Source organism: Pleurodeles waltl, chromosome 2_2, assembly GCF_031143425.1.
Source record: "Pleurodeles waltl isolate 20211129_DDA chromosome 2_2, aPleWal1.hap1.20221129, whole genome shotgun sequence".
NCBI classification, from domain to species: Eukaryota; Metazoa; Chordata; class Amphibia; order Caudata; family Salamandridae; genus Pleurodeles; species Pleurodeles waltl.
Genome location: NC_090439.1, coordinates 513,754,692 through 513,773,036, shown reverse-complemented (window position 1 = coordinate 513,773,036; position 18,345 = coordinate 513,754,692). Strand labels below are relative to the sequence as shown.

Here is an 18,345-nt window from a genome sequence, read left to right as displayed (position 1 = left end):
AAATGTTAACTATGAGTACAATTTCCTGGTCTACTTCTGAAAGTTCTTGTGAATTCATGAAAGCCACTAATTCAAAGACATATACCATGGGTGCACTTTTGTAACTTTATTTAGGAATTGTGTCCCAAATTAGGTCTGGCATTAACAAAGACATTTTGTTTTTATTAAAATAGAAATAGAAGTTTGTTTTTATTAAACTTCTATTTCTCTCTCTATCGGATAGCTTCACTATGAGTGATAGTATTCTGATCTTGCACAGGGAGCATATTGGCACATGACGAAGTTTTGTTCAGTGCCAGGAATTACTGTGGCAATCGGTGGCGTAACAAAACTGGAGGGAGCTCCCCTACAAAGAACCTCGAGGCCCCCTCCAGGCTCACTCAGGGCAGGTGATGTGCTGTGAGACCTTTGTTATGCAACTGGTGTCAATGTGTGCTTTTTGAGACCAAAAACTTGTTTTTCTTTTTGCCAGTATTTGTTACAATGGTGAGAGCCTGGCAACTCCCACAACAAAACACTCACAGAAAATGTCGGATCGGTTGGTTTTGCCAGTGCTTGATTATTTCCATGCTTCCCATATTCCATTAGGAATATTTTTGGGGAAATACTAGCATGCATCAATACATTTTACTAAATGACGCTTCAAAGAAATAGCACCTAACATTTCATAGTAGTGAAACATTTTTTCTTTACTTGCATTTTTTTTCCTGAACATTTTATTTTGAAAGAAAAGAATCATGACTCTTGCTTACAAGCTTCTGCAAACATTTGCATTTAATCCAAGAGCATTCTGGGAGCATTATACTTAGCCACATATTGTTAAACTTTTCAAAACTTGTGTACGCTTCTTTTTTTTAATGGATCCACTGTCAGTATTGCTGTGTGGCCTTAAAATGTTTATTAGCAGTTCTCACCATAATAATGAAGGCTTTTCATTAATGAACCATAATTCCAAGTTTGAGCAGCATTTAACATATGGACACTCAAATCACCTCAACTGCAGGCAGTTCACTTCTCTGTAAACTGGCAACCCAAGGACAAAATAAACATGGAAACTTGTTGCCCGTGACCACAAACAGTATGTCCTGGGCGTCGGTTCATAGGAATTCCACATCCCCGCCTGGGTACCTAAGTACACACTTACTAGGGACTTAAAGTGGTAGTTAAGGGTGTATCCAGTTGTGTCAATGCATAACAACAGTTTTTAGGGAAAGAGCTCTGATCCAAGGAACCTGGTTAGCAGGGGCCCCAGGCACTAGAACTTCTAGGCTACATCAAACATCAGACAAAAAGCGAGGGCTAACCATGTCAAAAAGAGGCCGTTTCTCAGATGGGCACAGTAGAACATTCTCTGAAATTACTCCTGCTAACAGGGAAATATGTTAAAGACAAGGGTAGATTCTCTAAACATGGCATTCACTTACCTCTCCAGTGTATTTGATTTGGCGATAGGGGGAAGTTATGGGTTGTGATGAATGAGGCAGGTATTGAAAATACTTTTATAGAACTCCTCGAGCAACTAAACTGGGGCACAACTGTCCAAGTCTGGAAAAAAAAAATGGAGCTTGTCCCCATTTTTTAGGTCTAACAAGGGGTTAGCACCTTTTTAGGATTGAGCGTGTAATCTCTCTGTGGGCTTTTAACCACGCCCATCAGTTTTGTTGGTTTGTGGGCTTGCCTTTTAAAAATAGATTGATTATATGTGTGAAAGGCATGCATATGCCATGCCTTTTCTGGTGTTTAGCCCTCTTCGAGCGCACAGGCTAACTACTGAAAACATATGGGGCTCCATGTTTTCAGCTAGGTTTCTGGACTACTTTTTCTTTTTATTTCCTACGGAGCACGATCTTTCCTGCACATTTGCCGATAAGTTTGACTGCGGGCGAACTTCCGTTTCATTTTGTGTACTCCTTCATTCTTATGGAGTGTCGCTTTAAATCGGCTCGCTTATGTAAAACTATATTGCTTTTAATTTTCATTTTATGTGGCAATAAACATCGAATTAGGACTTTACAACGCTAATAACTCTAAGTTGAGTAAATGCGAGACCCATTGCATTGCAAATGCTTGTTTTATTTCTTTTTTATATTAATGCTCTTGACCCAGTGTTGGTGGGCAGAGGGAAGGACTTACCTATGATTGGGAGCCAACCTGTACCTGTCCTGCTTTACACCGATGATGTGGTTCTAATTTCCTGCACCGCCAACGGTTTGCATTTGTTACTTAACTCCTGCAATTAATTCATGGGGGAGCTTAAACTAAAGGTTGTAAATCATGACCTGTGCCCGCCTTCCCCCCTCCCCCCAATAGTTGGGAGGGGGGGGAAACACACACACACATACTCACAAAGGTATAATATAGGTCAGATTCCTCTCACCAAGGTGTAGAATGTTAACTACCTCAGCAATATATTGGACGCTAATTTAAAGTGGGACAAGCCTTTACCTCAGAGAGCCCTCGAATTTTCTGGGTAAGTTGATGCAATTTTAAAATTTGCCAGTAAAGAATTAATCCTACTGTATAAAAGTAAAAGTAAATGCAAAATACTGATTTTGGCTTTCTGCAAACCATAGAGAATCAATTCCTATGTAGGCTGCTAGCAATTCCCAAGCGTACTGTGAACTTTATTGCTCACACAGAACTTGGCCTCCTTTTTCTGGAAGACACAGTAAAGATCTCACCCCACCTCCTATGGTTAAACATATGGCACTTTCCTCTGACCAAATTTTCCCAACAAGTTCTTGAGGACTGTGTTAAACAAGATCATGTGGATTCTATCCTTTGATTAACTTATACTAAAAGAAACTTCACAGAGCTTGGAATCTCAAATCTTTTCTATTCTCCAAATGAAATTGATAATAGCTCAAGGGCCCTTGTTAAATTTCTTTTCTATAAGTATAGGAATCATGTCAGAACCGCTAAATTCCAGACGATGGATACTGTTTGTCGTTACACAGATGTTAGGACTACAGCTGGGATAGAACCATATTTACTGTGGATATGCAACCCTGAACATAAATTTTACCTGACTTGCTTTAAATTATACACAGTCCACTTCCTGGTAGCCTTCCCTCAGCAGGGCAAATGCTTTTCTATCCTACCCTGCTGCCTTGATAATATTTCACTGCAATCCCTCACTCAGTCAATGTTTGTTGGGGATTTTATTCTTCACCTAGACACCAATTCCAATGCCCTATATTGCACTTAAATAACCTTAGATTCTTCAGATTAAGTTTACAATTCCTACAGCGTCTTGATTCGCAGCTCACTTGCCTTGTCATCATTAGTTATGTCCAGGAAGCACTGAGGTTAAGGAAATATAAGGACATCTAGGATTTGATCGTTTTTTTGGTTGTTTTTTTTTTTTAACTCCCCAATAACTAACTGGATCTTGAGGTATTGTTTTTTTATTGTATTTTTTAAATAGATATTTTATTGGTATCTTGGAAAATTATGTATGAATTGATAATACCTCTGTGTTACATTTGTATGTCTAGATATTGTGCTAATAATCTTATCTGTGTGAAAAGTTTAGTATAAGGGGACAACAATCTGCATTTTTGCACAACACCTTGCATATTTTCCTACTTGATTTTATTGTGTTTTACTATTGATGGATTTGTCTTTTTGTGGCTAAATTGAAGAATAACAGTGTTTGACGGACATGAGTTGGTCGGGGTTCTTTGGATATGCTTTTCCTCCTCTCCTACCTCTTCTGTATGTAGTCCAGAAGCTTCGGCAAATGTCCCTCAGTCTCATCTGGGTGGCTCCCACACCCGGCAGACAACCCTGGTTTTCAACCCTTCTTCAGATGTCCTTTGTTCCCCATGGGAAGCTCCCCAACAGGCCAGACATTCTCACTCGAACTAATACACAATCAGGCATCACAACTCCAGACAGCTCAATCAAGCAGTTTGGCTTGTGAGGTTGTGGAGTTTAGTTATCTCAAGTTACCTCAAGAATTCATGGCCGTCCTCAGGGAAGGAGGTAGGCCCGCTTGGCAAGCCTCTTAAGCTGCCAAGTGGAAAAAGTTTGTCTATTACTGCATTTCCAAGCACTTGGACCCTGTTAAACCTATAGTCAAGTATATTATCTGTTCCTCCTTCACTTGCAAAAATCAGACCTAGCTTACACTTTCATACACCTTGTTTTATCCACTATTGCAGCCTACATGCATATCAGGGAATACCCTTCTCTAGTCAAAATCCCTGTCATTGAGGCTTTTAAGGAAGGACTCTCATGTGTTGTCTACCCAGAGTTCCTTCCTCCCAGGTCTGTTAACTTAAGTTGTTCCTCACCAGACTCATGAGCCCTCCTTTTGAACCACTACACTTGTGCCCTTTACAGTTCCTCTCATGGAAGGTTGCTTTCCTTGCCCCTATTACATTAAGACTGTTAGTGAGCTGCAGGCCCTTACTTTAGAGGAGCCCTCTTCCAGTTCATAACGACAGGGTGGTCCTCAGGACTAACCCTAGATTTTATTCATAGGTATTGTCCTCCTTCCACTTTAACCAGACCTCCCTGTCTTTTTCCCTCAGCAAGACTCCGTGGAATAGAGGGCCTTTCACACCCCTGACTTTAAACGTGCTCTCATGTACTACGTTAACAGGACCAAACCCTTTCACAAGACAGAGCAACTTTTGTTGCTTTCGCCAGTCCTCACAAAGGACCTACTTTGTCAAAAGTGGGTATACCAGAGGGATTGTCAGAGGCATCCAAACCTATGCTATTAGGGCTAAAATAACTTTGCCGTGTCTGCCTAGGCTGCACTCTACTTGTAAAAAAGACACCACTATCTTTCCATGGAAATATCCCCATAGCTGACCTTTGTAAGGCAGCCATGTGGTTCACTCCATATGCATTTACCAATCATTACGGTGTGGATGTCTTTGTAGTAAAAACCTTTTTCAATCTACTCACTATTCACCGGCTAACCACAGCTAAGTGGAGTACTGTTTAACAGACCATGCAGAGCACATGTATCTACAGCTACTCATCCTACGAACTGAATATGTTACTTACCCTTTAGCATCTGTTCTTGGCATGTAGTGCTGTACATTCACATGCACCCACCTGCCTTCCCAGAAGCCTTTGATTTTTGCAGATGTACACTTCTTCATTTGCATATTTAAACTCTTTATATATACATTTGTCCATGGCCACTACTCTGCTCTTATCTCTTGCTCCATCTCTACGCTCACTTGCTGTGTGAAAAACAGTCTAACATTGGGAGCGGTGCCCAAGCGAGAAGTAACTATACCTCGTGATTTAAGAGTTCTTCAAAAAAAAGTTGCAAATCTCCGAGCCCAGTAGTCGATGGCAGGAGTATGCAGAGCATGTGAATCTACAGCACTGCGTGCTACGAACAGATGTTAAGAGGCAAGTAGCATATTCCATTACTTAGCTAGCTGCAAAACCACTACTTGATTGAGAGGGTATTTTGGATGCCTCAGCATGCCTGTGTATAGTATACAAGTCACCAGCAAACTTCCCTTCTTGTTTCAGTCATCATCTACCTTCATGTCACCTTGGAAGTGGGACTGTGGATTGTGACCCGTGCATATATGTTTCTTTCTTTTTAGAAATACCCTTTTCCATTCATCAAAAAGGGTATGAAGTCTCTGAAGCGTCCAAGGAAACCTGTACCGCCTTGAGTGAGTGCCTTGCTCTCTTCACCAGGCAGGAAGGGGTAAGCTTATCTGCACTTACAAATATGTCTGCCTTCACGCCGCGCTCTCAAACGTGCGTCAGGATTGTACACTTTATTTTTATGTATATGGAGGATGTTTTGCTTCTTTACGGTTCCTGTCGTGTGTGATGTTCGGAGTTAATTGGGAAGTGGCATTGATTCAAAATCACCCATGGGCATTTCAGAACATTCTGGTGCGTTCTTAATTGGATTGTTATGCCCGTCCCATATTTTTACTGTGTTTTGATCGGCGACCTAAAGCGTGTATTGATGACTTTACATGTTTTCGCTCTTGAAATAGAAGCGCTCTATTTTGAAGCAATTGTACGATGGAATTCTATTTTAAACAAAAAAAGCAGATTCTTAATGATTGTCTGCACATCACAAGACAGATTGACCCTTTTGGGAAAGCAAGATGAGTATTTCCCAGGCCTGTCATAACACAGGGCGCCCTAACTGCCGCAGTTTGGTTCAACCGACGTTCTCCTTGCCACTTTCTGTGAATGCCAACTCTGGTTTTGGCCACGTCAAATGTATTTTTTGGAGTGTCATATTAGCTTTTTCTCTCAGGCAAGTTGTGAACCAAATTAGAAGAGGCAATAGAGAGGACGCTGTCGGTCCCACCCATCACCTCTACTCTGAACATGAATGATTTGTTAACTGCAGAGTGAGAACGCTTTCCACTGCGAAACTGTGGAATATGGAGTAAAATGCCTGAGATTTGTTGTTGAACACTCGTTGTGTGACCTCTCTTTAGATTTAACTAACTGCCTTTTCTAGGCTGTTACACAACAGTGCACGTGTGCGCTTGCCTTTTTCAGAACCTAGGAATATACCTAACCAACAACCCTCAAAATAAACACTTATGTGAAGGACCCTTCCATATGTTAATGTATCAAAAGCTCCCTGATTAGTACCAACTAAATCAAGCATGGGCTTTTATCGTATTACTAAATATGTTGTTTAGCAAATCACCCATACCTGACTAATAGAAGAAGAAATGCCCTCCTGTCATAACGATAACTCTTTTAGGCTTCAACTAAAGCACAAAACAGCCGATTGTAAAAATGCTCAAGATGAGAATAAGATACGCTTGCTCATCTTTCACACCAACGTCGTGAAAGGACACTCACCCCAAACGACAATAGGCTCCTCAAGCCTGAAGTAGCTCTTTGCAACTTATCTTTCCTCTACTTGGCCCATGCTGTTACCCTCTTCCCAGATCTGGAACCTGTGCAGATATGTGGCATATTGTTCTTGTGTACTCCTCCATACTATTTTACAGATGCCTTAATGAGTTTTGTTTATCTGTGTTAATGCAAACATTCCTCTCATGTTAGCCTAGGCATCTGTAAACGGCACACGATGAGTACTCCCATCGTGTTCTGCAAAAGGCTTCTCTGCTTCCGGAGTCTGCGCTATATAAACCCTCCTCAGAAAAATAAAAATAAAAACTGCTACGTTCTTCTTTCTTTCGAAGCACAGTAACAAATCCAAGTTTCACCAATTGCAATTTCAGATCTACTGGTAGAACAGAAGAGCAACACCAAATGGACCTTATCATATCTTTGGTCCTGCTCCGACTGACCTGATTCCCTTGCCAACACACAACATTTCAGATGACATAGGGAACATTCCAACCTAAAATTAGGCCCGGGCGGAACACACAGTTTCCTTCTGCAGAATTCCATGGAGTTACATAAAAACTCAGCAAGATTCCACGGAGTTCCGTGAGCGGGTGTAATTTGGGCAAGCTGCGCTGCTTGCACTGATTTTTAGCACCAGGCGCTTGTTCAGCTTCTAAACCCTCCTAGTCTGCCTCTGCCTCCACCATGGGCCAGTTGGCAGTAGGATTCGCCATCACCTGCTCCACTCGCAATCCATTACTTCAGAAAGGTGGGTTTTGCAGATAGTCTAGTCTGAGACTACCTCCCCATCCATTCCACCTTCTTACGATCGGATGACGTAGGATCATTTGTCCATTCTCCTCAAGGAAGTTGCAGCTGTCTTGGCCAGGGGAGCCATAGAGAGGGTTTCCGTGCCAGAAGTAGGTTGTGGTTGCTATCCTGCTACTTTATGGTCCCCAAGAAGGACAAGGCCCTTTGCCCTGTCCTAGACCTACCAGCCTTCAATCACTTCCTCAAAGAGAAGTTCAAGATGCTCACGTTGGCTTAGGTCTTGTCTGCCCTGAACCCAGGAGACTAGATGGTAGCATTGTACTTCCAAAACTCTTATTGTCACATCTCTGTCCTGCTTGCCCATAGATGTTATTTGCAGTTCATGGTAGGTTATGAGCACTTTCAATTCACCGGGCTCCACTTTGGCCTTACCAGCCCCCCTCGGGTGTTCACCAAGTTGATGGTGGTGGTTGCAGCTCATTTGCGTAGATCAGGGGTATCAGTCTTCCCCCTATCTCGACAAATGGCTGTTCAAGGTGAGCTCGCCCCAGGCTGTCGTCTCCCTCCTCCAGCCTACGGAGAACCTCCTACATTTGCTGTGGTTCATTATAAACATGCCGAAGTCACACCTCACTCTCTCTCAGATGGTCCCTTTTATTGGAGCTGTTCTGGGATCTAGGATATTAAGGCTATGATACCAATGTTTCGAACTTGTTGGAAATGGCCCTTTTTTGCAGGGTCAGCCCCCGTCTTTTTGCCTCCTTCCTCCTATTTTTTCTGACCTGTTATTGTTGGCTTTAGGACTCTGGGCACTTTACCACTGCTAACCAGTGCTAAAGTGCATATAATCTCTGTGTAAAGTGTACTGTTGATTGGTTTATCCATGATTGGCATATTTGATTTACTGGTAAGTCCCTAGTAAAGTGCACTAGAGGTACCCAGGGCCTGTAATCAAATGCTACTAGTGGGCCAGCAGCACTGGTTGTGCCACCCACATTAGTAGCCCTGTAAACATGGCTGAGACCTGCCACTGCAGTGTCTGTGTGTGCAGTTTTAAACTGTGAATTTGACTTGGCAAGTGTACCCACTTGCCAGGCCTAAACCTTCCCTTCTACTACATGTCAGGCACCCCTAAGGTAGGCCCTCGGTAGCCCCAGGGGCAGGGTGTAGTATATGTTTAAAGTAAAGTAGGACATATACTAGTGTGTTTTATATGTCCTAACAGTGAAATACTGCCAAATTCGGTTTTCACTGTGCAAGGCCTATCCCTCTCATAGGTTAACATGGGGGCTGGTTTTAAATATCCTTGAAGCACAGATTCCCTTTGAGAGCAGATACAAATGTGGAGTTTATGGTCTCTGAACTCACAATTTAAAAATACATCTTTTAGTGAAGTTGTTTTTTAAATTGTCTGTTTGAAAACGCCACTTTTAGAAAGTAGGCATTTTCTTGCTTTCACCATTTTGTGACTCACTCTCTTTATGGATTCCCCGTCTGGGTCAGTTTGACAGTCGGGCTGTTCACACCTCTTCTCTAGACAGTAACACAAAAGGGTGTGGGGGTGTAGCCTGCATATCCTGATAAGCCATCTGAGCTAGAGGGGAGGGAGGAGGGGCCATTCACACCTGAAAGGACTGTGCCTGCCCTCACACAATGCAGTCTCCAACCCCCTGGTGTGTGCCTGGGCCTGGCCTGGACAACAAAGGATCTTGCAAACACTTGAGACTTTGCTTTGAAGTTTGCCAACTTCAAAGGCAGAGCAGTGTATAAGAAGAAGACCCAAACCCCCAGACTTTTAGAATCTTCCTGGAATCAAGAGGAACCTCTGCCCAGGAGAAGAGCTGAAGGAGTAGTACTGTCCCTTTGCTGTGTTGCTTTGCTGGACTGTCCTGCAGTTGCTGGTTCTGCCTGAAAAGAGTGCAAAGAGTGAACTTTGCTGTATGTTCTGCTTGAGGACGTTCTCCAAGGGCTTGGAGTAGAGCTTGCCTCCTGTTGGAAGTCTCAGGGACACCAAAGACTTCAGTTTCCTCGACCTGCAGCACTGTGTGTTTTGTCCTGTTCAAGAGTAGAAATCACTGCGACGCCGCCAACAATGCCGGTGGCCTGCACCATGACCTGCCGACGCCATACGGAATCGCATTGCCCCGCTTTGTGCTGCGACCCTGGTCTCACCGATGCCATCATCAGACGACTTCACCGAGCTGCTGCTCGCACCGCGACCTGTGGGCCCCGCACTCCGGCATCGCCTGCTCACATTGCAGCCTGGGCATCATCGACGCCTCCTTTGACACCGGCGCCGCTGCCTGCACCGTGGCCTGTGGCCACTGCTCGTGAGGTACACGAGGCACCGTTCCGTCCCACACCACAGCCCCGGTCCACCGGCGCCAGCATCATCGACTCCTGTGTCGTCACCAGGCATCCTGCCTGAACCGTGGCCTGTGGACACCGATTGTGAGGGTCATGAAGCACCACCCCGCCCCGCACGGCTGGCCTGGGCCTACCGACAACAGCGCTTTAGCCACAACGATGACGCTGCCTGCACCGTGACCTGTGAACAGCGTACGTTGTACCGCCCCGCTTCTTATCGCAGCTCTGGTCTCACAGACGCCATCACAGAGTCGCTGCCTGCACCATGACCTGTGGGCACTGCACATCGCATTGCCCCACTTCGCACTGCAGCCCTGACGCCATCCATGCCGGCGCACCCGACTTCATCAGCCTGGAGTTCGATCCGCAACGCGTGTGACCTCAAGGGCCCGACGACTCCTGCACCGACTCCAGAACTGACAACGCGATGTCAGCGACGCCGCTCTCCGAAGCTCACCGTGAGGATCACAACACCCTGCAAATCCAAGGTACTGTTTCCGGGTCTTCCTGACACCGTAGCTGGCCCGCAACACTGTGGCCAGCCTGAACTGTTGGCTTTGCTGATCACTACGCCATCATAGCCCCAGGGGAAGCTATCTTCTTCAAGGAACTGAATTTCTGAGTAAATCTTGCAGAATTCATATTTTTATTACTGTATGTTGGATTTTTTTCGTATTTGGTTTTGTTTTATATAGGTAAATATTGGCTATTTTTCTAAAACTGGTGTGGTGTCAGTTTTTAGTGTTTTCACTTATTACTGTGTGTTAAGTGCAAATGCTTTACACATTGCTTTTGAGATAAGCCTGACTGCTCGTGCCAAGCTACCAAGGAGGTGAGCAGGGGTTATCTGAGCGGGTATCTCCCTTATCCTGACTAGAGTGAGGGTCCCTACTTGGACACTGTGCAAACAGACTGCCAGCTAGAGACCCAATTTGTAACAGAACTCTATTCTGAATTTCATTGAGAATGACTCTGAGGCTGCTGGACCTCATGACCCATGACATCCTTCTGGTGACACATGCCAGATACAGGTTCTGCAGTGGGACCTGAAGGGACCAGTGGACGCAGCATCCGGGGAATCTCTCCGACATGGTCCAGATCTCAGAGTGAACTGTGAAAGATCTGCAGAGGTGGTTAATGAACCACGATTGGGCCAGAGCTAGATCTCTCTCCCTTCCCCAGCCAGATCTGACAGCAGTGACAGATTCTTCACTCCTGGGATGGGGTGGCCTTATGGGAGAGGTGGAGATTAGGTGAATCTTGTCTCTGGCGGAAGCGGGACTCCACATCAACTTGGTGGAGCACCGTGTGATCCAACTGGCACTAAAAGCCTTTCTTCCCTCTATCAAGGGAAGGATGGTGCAAGTGTTCACGGACAACATCACCCCCATGTGGTACTGCAACAAGCAGGGCAGGGTCTTGACTCCTTTGTCAGGAAGCTCTGCGCCTGTGCTCATGGATGGAACAGCAGGACATATCTGTTGGTTCAACATCTGGCAGGCTGTTTGAACACCAGAGCAGACAAACTCAGTTGAAAATGCCTAGTGGATCATGAATGGCATCTCCATCCGGAGGTGGCACAAGATCTTTCAGCGGTGGGGAGACCCTTGGTTAGATCTCTTCGCCTCTACCGAGAACATTCAATGTTAGTAGTTTTATGCGTTGGAGTTTCCAAGGCCATAATTGCTCCGAGACGTTTTTCGTCTCAAGTGGAATTTAGCTCTCCTGTTGACCTTTCGGCCCATACCTCTCCTGTCCCGATTTCTCAAGAAGAGCAGGAACAAATGGGCCCAAGTGTTTCTTGCGGCTCCAGACCGGGCATGGAGAGAGTGGTATCCCGAGCTACTGAGCATGTCTATCTCTCCTCCGATCAGGCTGCGCCGTCGGAAGGATCTTCTGTTGCAGCAGCAGGGAAGGGTCATTCAACTGAAGCTGTCAATTCTCCACCTTCTTGCGTGGAGATTGAGCAGTAGCAGTTGACCGCTTTTGACCTTTCACTCGAAGTCAGTAACATTAGCTTGGCAGCCAAGCATCCATCCATCCAAACTGTATACGCCTGTCGTTGGAAGAAATGTGTGGCAAGGTGCACAGACAAGTCTGTTGATCCCCTTTTTGAGGTCCTTTTGTTCATTCATTACCTTGCCCAGGAAGGTTCTGCTTTGGGCACTCTTACGTGATATTTGTCTACTATTTCTGCTTTTTTGTAGTTGCCTGATCAACCTTCCTTGTTTAAGTCCCCTATTGTTCATAGGTTCCTCAAATGTCTTACTAATCTGTTCCCTCCTTTCCCATTCATTATCCCCCAATGGTATCTGAATTTGGTTCTAACTTTTTTGATGTGCGCTCCTTTTGAGCCCCCTCCACAATTGTTCTCTCAGGCTTCTCACATTGAAAACAGCCTTTCTTATGGCGATTACATCTGCCACAGAGTATCATCTAATCAGCCCTACCTTTCTATTAATCCTGACAGTGGTGCTTTGCACTAGGGCATCTTTTCTGCCAAATGTGGTCACTCTTTTTCATGTGGGCCAGTCCACCACCTTACCTACTTTTTACGCACCCCCACATCCTTCTAATGAAGAGGCGAGACTCCACCGCCTGGACGAAAAAGAGCGTTTCCATTCTACCATGATCGTACAAAAGATTCTGGGTGGATGACAAACTCTTTGTAGGGTATGTGGGTGCTAAGAAAGGTCGGACAGTGCAGAAGTGGACCATCTCCAGATGGGTCGTGCTCTGAATTAAGATCTGCTGCGCACTGGCCAAAAACCAACCCTGGGGGTTTGTGCGTGCATTCTACTCAAGCTAATGTTGTGACCACTACGTTAGCATGCAAAGTTCCAGTTCTGGACATCTGTCAAGCAGCAACGTGGGCATCCCTGCACATGTTTACCAAACACTGCTGCCTGGACAGCCAGATTCATAGGGGCAGGCACTTTTCCTGTTTGTTCCTGCAGGACTTTTTAGTTTGCAGACCCACCTCCCCGGATGGTATTGCATGGGTATCTATTCAAAGGTAAGGAATCTGCAGCTGGAAGTCTGTCAGATGAACAAGGTACTTACCTTCTGTAATTCCTTATCTGGTAGACACTATTTAGCTGCAGATTCCATACCGACTCACCCATCCTCCCAGCTCTGCGAACTGATTTCAAAGGGCAGGGACTCCCCTTTCAGAGCCTTAGTTTTGGCACACTGGTAGTCCGTGTTCTTCAATGCTCTGTGCTTCTGGCATGGATAATCGTGAAAAGAAACTGACGTCGGCACCCCTGAGTGGCGCCTATATAGGAACTGCAGCGTAATTTCTGGGACGGATGACTGAGATAGAGACGATCAATGCCACCTACCAGCACGGAGAGGTACTGCTCACCAACATCTTCCAGTTCCGGTCAGACACCTGGGGTGAATTCAAAGGTAAGGAATCTGCAGCTAAATATAATCTCTACTAGATAAGGCTTTACTGGAGGTAAGTAACTTGTTAATTAGCAAATTATAAAGGTCTGTTCTCATTCTACAACAAAATTAAAGTGTGTAATATTCCTCAGGTGGAGTAATCATTCACAATGTTATACTATCATGTAAAGCTTGATGTGCATCTGCCTAAGTACACCAGTTCAAAGTAACATTTAACAGAAGGATTATCCATTAGTGTAATCTTTCATCCACACATGTGGCTTCTTAATTCTTTTATGTTGAAGTTACATGCAGGGTTGGATTGGCAAAGCTGGCCCTCGGCTGCTGGCCAGTGTGCTGGTGTCTGAGTGGCCACTTGGGGCCGGTTTTATGGAGGACAACAGCTCACAATATCCTCCTGGCCACCCAGATCCAACTATGTCTACCTAACTAGGGCACTGTTACTTGGGACGGACATGGGTAGGAGTTGTGCTTAGAGGTGGGGGGTTGGCACGTGAGCATGCTGCTGCATCATTGAGAGGCCAGTTTTATGGTTGTAGTTTGGGCCCTCTACACTTTGGGCTGACCCCACAAGCAATGCTTTTTCCCAATCCTTCCTGCCATTTCATCACACTGAGCCATGATAAATGGGGGAGGGAGATGAGTGCAACAGCCTCACTGAGGGGAGGGGGAGGTGTCAGGTGTTGCTCTGACCATTAGGCCATTCACTGGGCCCCTGTAGCGGAGGGGGGTGGTCAGGTGGAACAGCTCACCACAAAAGTAGCGTGTGTGCTGTACTCCTCTGCCAGGCACTCTCACTGACGCCTTGGCGGGTGGGAGAGAGGGGAGTGTGAAGAGGATGGGAGGCCAGGTCAGGTATTTAGGAAGCTGGCCTGGTGTGTGGTGGACACCTGTGATGTTGTCACCTTGTACCGGATCCAGGTATCTCCTATAAGTAGATTGAAGGCAGTGTCTAGGAAGCCAGGGCTCTATAGAGGTATCTGTGGATGAGCAGCCAAGACTTATCTAGGAGACATGGCAATCTTATGCATTACCACTGCAGTCACACAGCAACTTATCACATATGAAAGAACTACACAGTGTTACAAAAATAAAGGTACTTTATTATAGTAACAAAACACTAGAATACTTATAGGCAGTCCCCCCACCTATAGGTAAGTACACACTAACTATTTACACAATAGCAATTAGCACAGAAACAACAAGCAGTGGTAATGGATAGTAAAAATAGAGAGGGCCCTAGGGGAGGGCCAAGCCATATACTAAGAAAGTGGAATGCGAGATACAGCCCCCCACCCAAGGTAGTGGAGTTGTTAGAGGGGAGCTGGAAGAACTAGCAACCCTAAGAGGTGAGTACCTGAGTGAATCCCAGCGACTAGGAGAGCAGAGGTAAGTACCTGATCTTCCCAAGGGCTAACAGGAGGACTTGGAAAAAAGATTGTGTAAGAACAGGACCAGACAAGAAGAAACCAAAGGTGGATTCTGGTAGAAGAGGACCTGCAAAGAAAGGGACATTGCCCAGTCCACGTTGGAGTGTCCAGTGGGTGCAGGATCAATTACCCACCCTTCTGTGGATGCAGAACCAGGTCGACGAGGGGAGAAGACGACCAGCTGTGGAGCCCAGGAGCTGAAGAGGAGTCCTTGGAGTTGTGCAGGTGGTGTCCCTCGTCGGTCGTTGGTTTGCAGGTGGTCAGTGGAGCTGGACAACCATCAACATGCCTTGGCAAACGCAAGAGAAGCAAAACAAGTATTTCAAGGCTGAAGAGGACCAGCACGGTCCAGGGAACTTGACCCCTGGAGAGGAGTCCGAGGTGACTCTCAGCAGTTGGGAGAGCCAACAGAAGCAGTTGCAGCCCCTGCAGGCAACCCACTGGTAGCAGGCACTGTAAGTCAGTGTGTCCCAGTCAGCACTCCTGAAGAGTCCCACGTCACCGGAGCAGCAGAGAGGAGACTGTGCTTGGCAGGAGGAAATGCCTGGGTTGGGGCTACTCGATGCCTGAAGATCCCTTGGAGCAGGAGCAAACAAGCCTTGGTAGTTGCAAGAGTCACAGTGCACAGGGGGTACTGTCCTGCAAGGAGAGGCAAGGGCTTACCATCTCCCAAGTTGGGCAGCTGGCAGAGAGGACCAAAGGGAAGACTTCAGACCACCACCAGTGATGCAGGATCCACCCAGTTCCAGAGGAGAGCAAATTCACTAAGCTGGACGTCGTTGCAGTTGGTGCCTGCTTCACTCCAAGGGAGATTCCTTTTTGCTTCTTGGTGCAGGCTGAAGTCTCGTCGACCTCAGAGGATGCACATCTGGAGAAATGTTGCAGTTGCTGGAAGAAGCCGGAGAAACAATGTTGCAAAGCAAAGTCGTCGCCGTAGTTGCAGCTTGTCTGATCCTGAAGAGTACAATTGCGGTTCCAGTGGCCAGAAAATGAAGTAAATGATGCATAGGAGTCCTGGTGGAATCTTGCACATTGCATCTGGGGGACCCACCCTCAAGGGAGTCCCTAAAAAGCCCTAAAAGTGGGTTTGGTCACCTAGTAAGGTGACCACCTATCAGGAGGGGTCTGTGACGTCACCTGCCTGACCTGGCCACTCAGATGCTCCCGGGGCACTCTGCACATCTTGGTTTCAAGATGGCAGACTCACGTGGCCACCTGGAGGAGCTCTGGTCACCACCCCTAGGGTGGTGATGGGCAGGGGAGTGGTCACTCCCCTATCCTTTGCCCAGTGTCATTCCAGAGCAGGATCCAGGGGTCCCTGAACTGATACAAAACGGTTTATGCAAGGTGGGCACCAAATGTGCCCTTTAAATCAAACCTGTGGCTTGGGGAGGCTACCCATCCCAAGCCTTATAACCCCTATTTCCAATGGAGAGGGTGTTGCCTCCTACTCCCACAGAAAATACTTTGTTCTGCCTTCCCCTGCCTGAGCTGGTCAAGCAGCAGGAGGGCAGAAACCTGTCGGGGGTGACAGCAGCGTGGGCTGCCCAGAAAACCCCCAAAGACTGGAAGGAGCAATGCTGGGGGGTCTTTTAAGGAGCCCCTAGAGTGCATGGAATCAAACAACCAATACTGGCAACAATGTTAGGGTATGATTCCAACATGTTTGATAACAAACATGCCAAGGTTCGGAGTTACCATTATGTAGCTGTGTCCACTACACTGGTAAAATGGCTTCCCCGCACTTATGAAGTCCAGTGCAATTGATCTGGAGTTCATAGGGGCACCTCTGCTCATGCAGGGGTGCCCTCACACATAGGGACCTGCTCCCACCCCTCTGGGCTAAGAGGGCCTACCATCGGGGTGACTTACAGTGACCTGTGGTGAAAGGGTGCATGCACGTTTTCACGCAGGCTGCAATAACAGGCCTGCAGACACATTTTTGCATGGGCTGCATTGGGTGGCACAATACATGCTGCAGCCCATGGGGGAACCCCTGGTGCGCTAAAGCCCTGGTTACCTACGTAACATATACTAGCGACTTATAAGGGGCACCAGTATGCCAATTGTGAAGTTTGGAAAGTCCTATGCATCCAAATTTACAGGGAGAGAGCACAATCACTGGGATCCTGGTTAGCAGGATCCCAGTGAAAACAGTCTAAGCATACTGATAACTGTCAAAAAGTGGGGCTAACCATGCCAGAAAGAGGGTGCTTTCCGATAAGGTGTTGTGGCCATTGGGCTGTTTCAGCTAGAGCTACCTAAAAGGCATGTTTTTTCCATGCTCCTTTCCCTCGCCGGTGCGTTTCATCCGTCCTGTGCTAGGCAGGGATGTACAGGTAGTATTCAGAGGTCTTGCTGAGAGGCCAGGTGTTGCTCTACTTTTTGGAACGTTCTCACCTCTCTAGGGGCTAGCCCAGGGCAGAAGCACTGTGCTTAAGCTGACTTCTCTACCAGGCCATCACATCATGGTGGGTGTGGGCGTGTACAAAGTCTCAGAGACCTCGCTGGGATGCCAGGTGAAGTGTTGTTTCCTTTGGGAAATTTTAACCTCGACCCACACTGCCCCAATTTCAATAATTAACTTATCTGCACATGTTACGTTTTTCAAACTGTAACAAAACTTACTTGCCAAAAAAATGTGTGCTTTTTCTAGTAACAGTTTTAACTCATAAGTTAGCACAGAGGTCTAATGTGCTTGCTGCAAAACACAACGTGTAACATGCTGATCACAGATTTGTATTTTATGTAGCTAGGTCAGTGGGTTACTGGTTTTGTTGTTTACTCATAGAAATCTTTTTTTTACTTGCAGTTCATAACTTACAATCCTTCCACTGTAACACAGTGTGCTGTGAAGTAGCATCAAGGCACTACATGCAACTGTAAGGAGACTAGAACCAGTTTATTTTCTAAATTATTCTTTATCCTAATTTGAATCAGGCGGTAGACTCCCAATTTCTGAAGCCAAAAATGGCTTTTATTTGGCCAGCTCACACCTGAAATTGTCTCCACTTCACTAGAAGTCAACATTGGGACTCCATTCTTGTGATTATTTTTCGTTTTCGCACTTTCCTCTTCTAAAATGTTAGCATGTATGGATGATGTTGGTGAGGAGGGGTGGTAGCATGCAAATCTATGAAGGATATCAATAATGGAGAACTACAGTGTACAGGTAAATAACTTATTTTCTACAGTATTGAATCACATGGATTCACATGCTTGAAGTCAAATAGCAAGCAGTTATCGCCTTATCAGTGGAGGTGGGAAGCAGTAATCACAAATAGGACTAAAACAATACATTGATTAACTCACTCCTTTGAAATAGATTTCAGAGGACAGCCTGTTCCACTGCCGCATTACCATTCACTGTGGCATCCAGACAGTAATGCTGGGTAAAGTATGCATGTTACTCCAGGTTGCAGCTCTTCTGGTGTCTGACAAGTAAAAACAGGAAAAACACAGCAGTAAAAGCAGATATACCTCTCATGGAGTGTGATTTGACCTTTCTGTCTAGAGGACATACAGCTTTCTGGTGGCAACAAACTATAAC

The 18,345-nt window shown here is 45.9% G+C and overlaps 1 protein-coding gene across 1 annotated transcript in view; it reads left to right on the top strand.

Annotated features, from left to right (window-relative positions):
- Positions 1–18,345, top strand: part of OSBPL1A (oxysterol binding protein like 1A) — a 1,294,449-nt gene that overhangs the window by 479,002 nt on the left and 797,102 nt on the right. Inside the window, exon 15 of the mRNA XM_069220031.1 lies at positions 5,583–5,689. Within this exon, the coding sequence (XP_069076132.1) occupies positions 5,583–5,689 (107 nt within the window). The remainder of the gene's footprint in view (positions 1–5,582; positions 5,690–18,345) is intronic.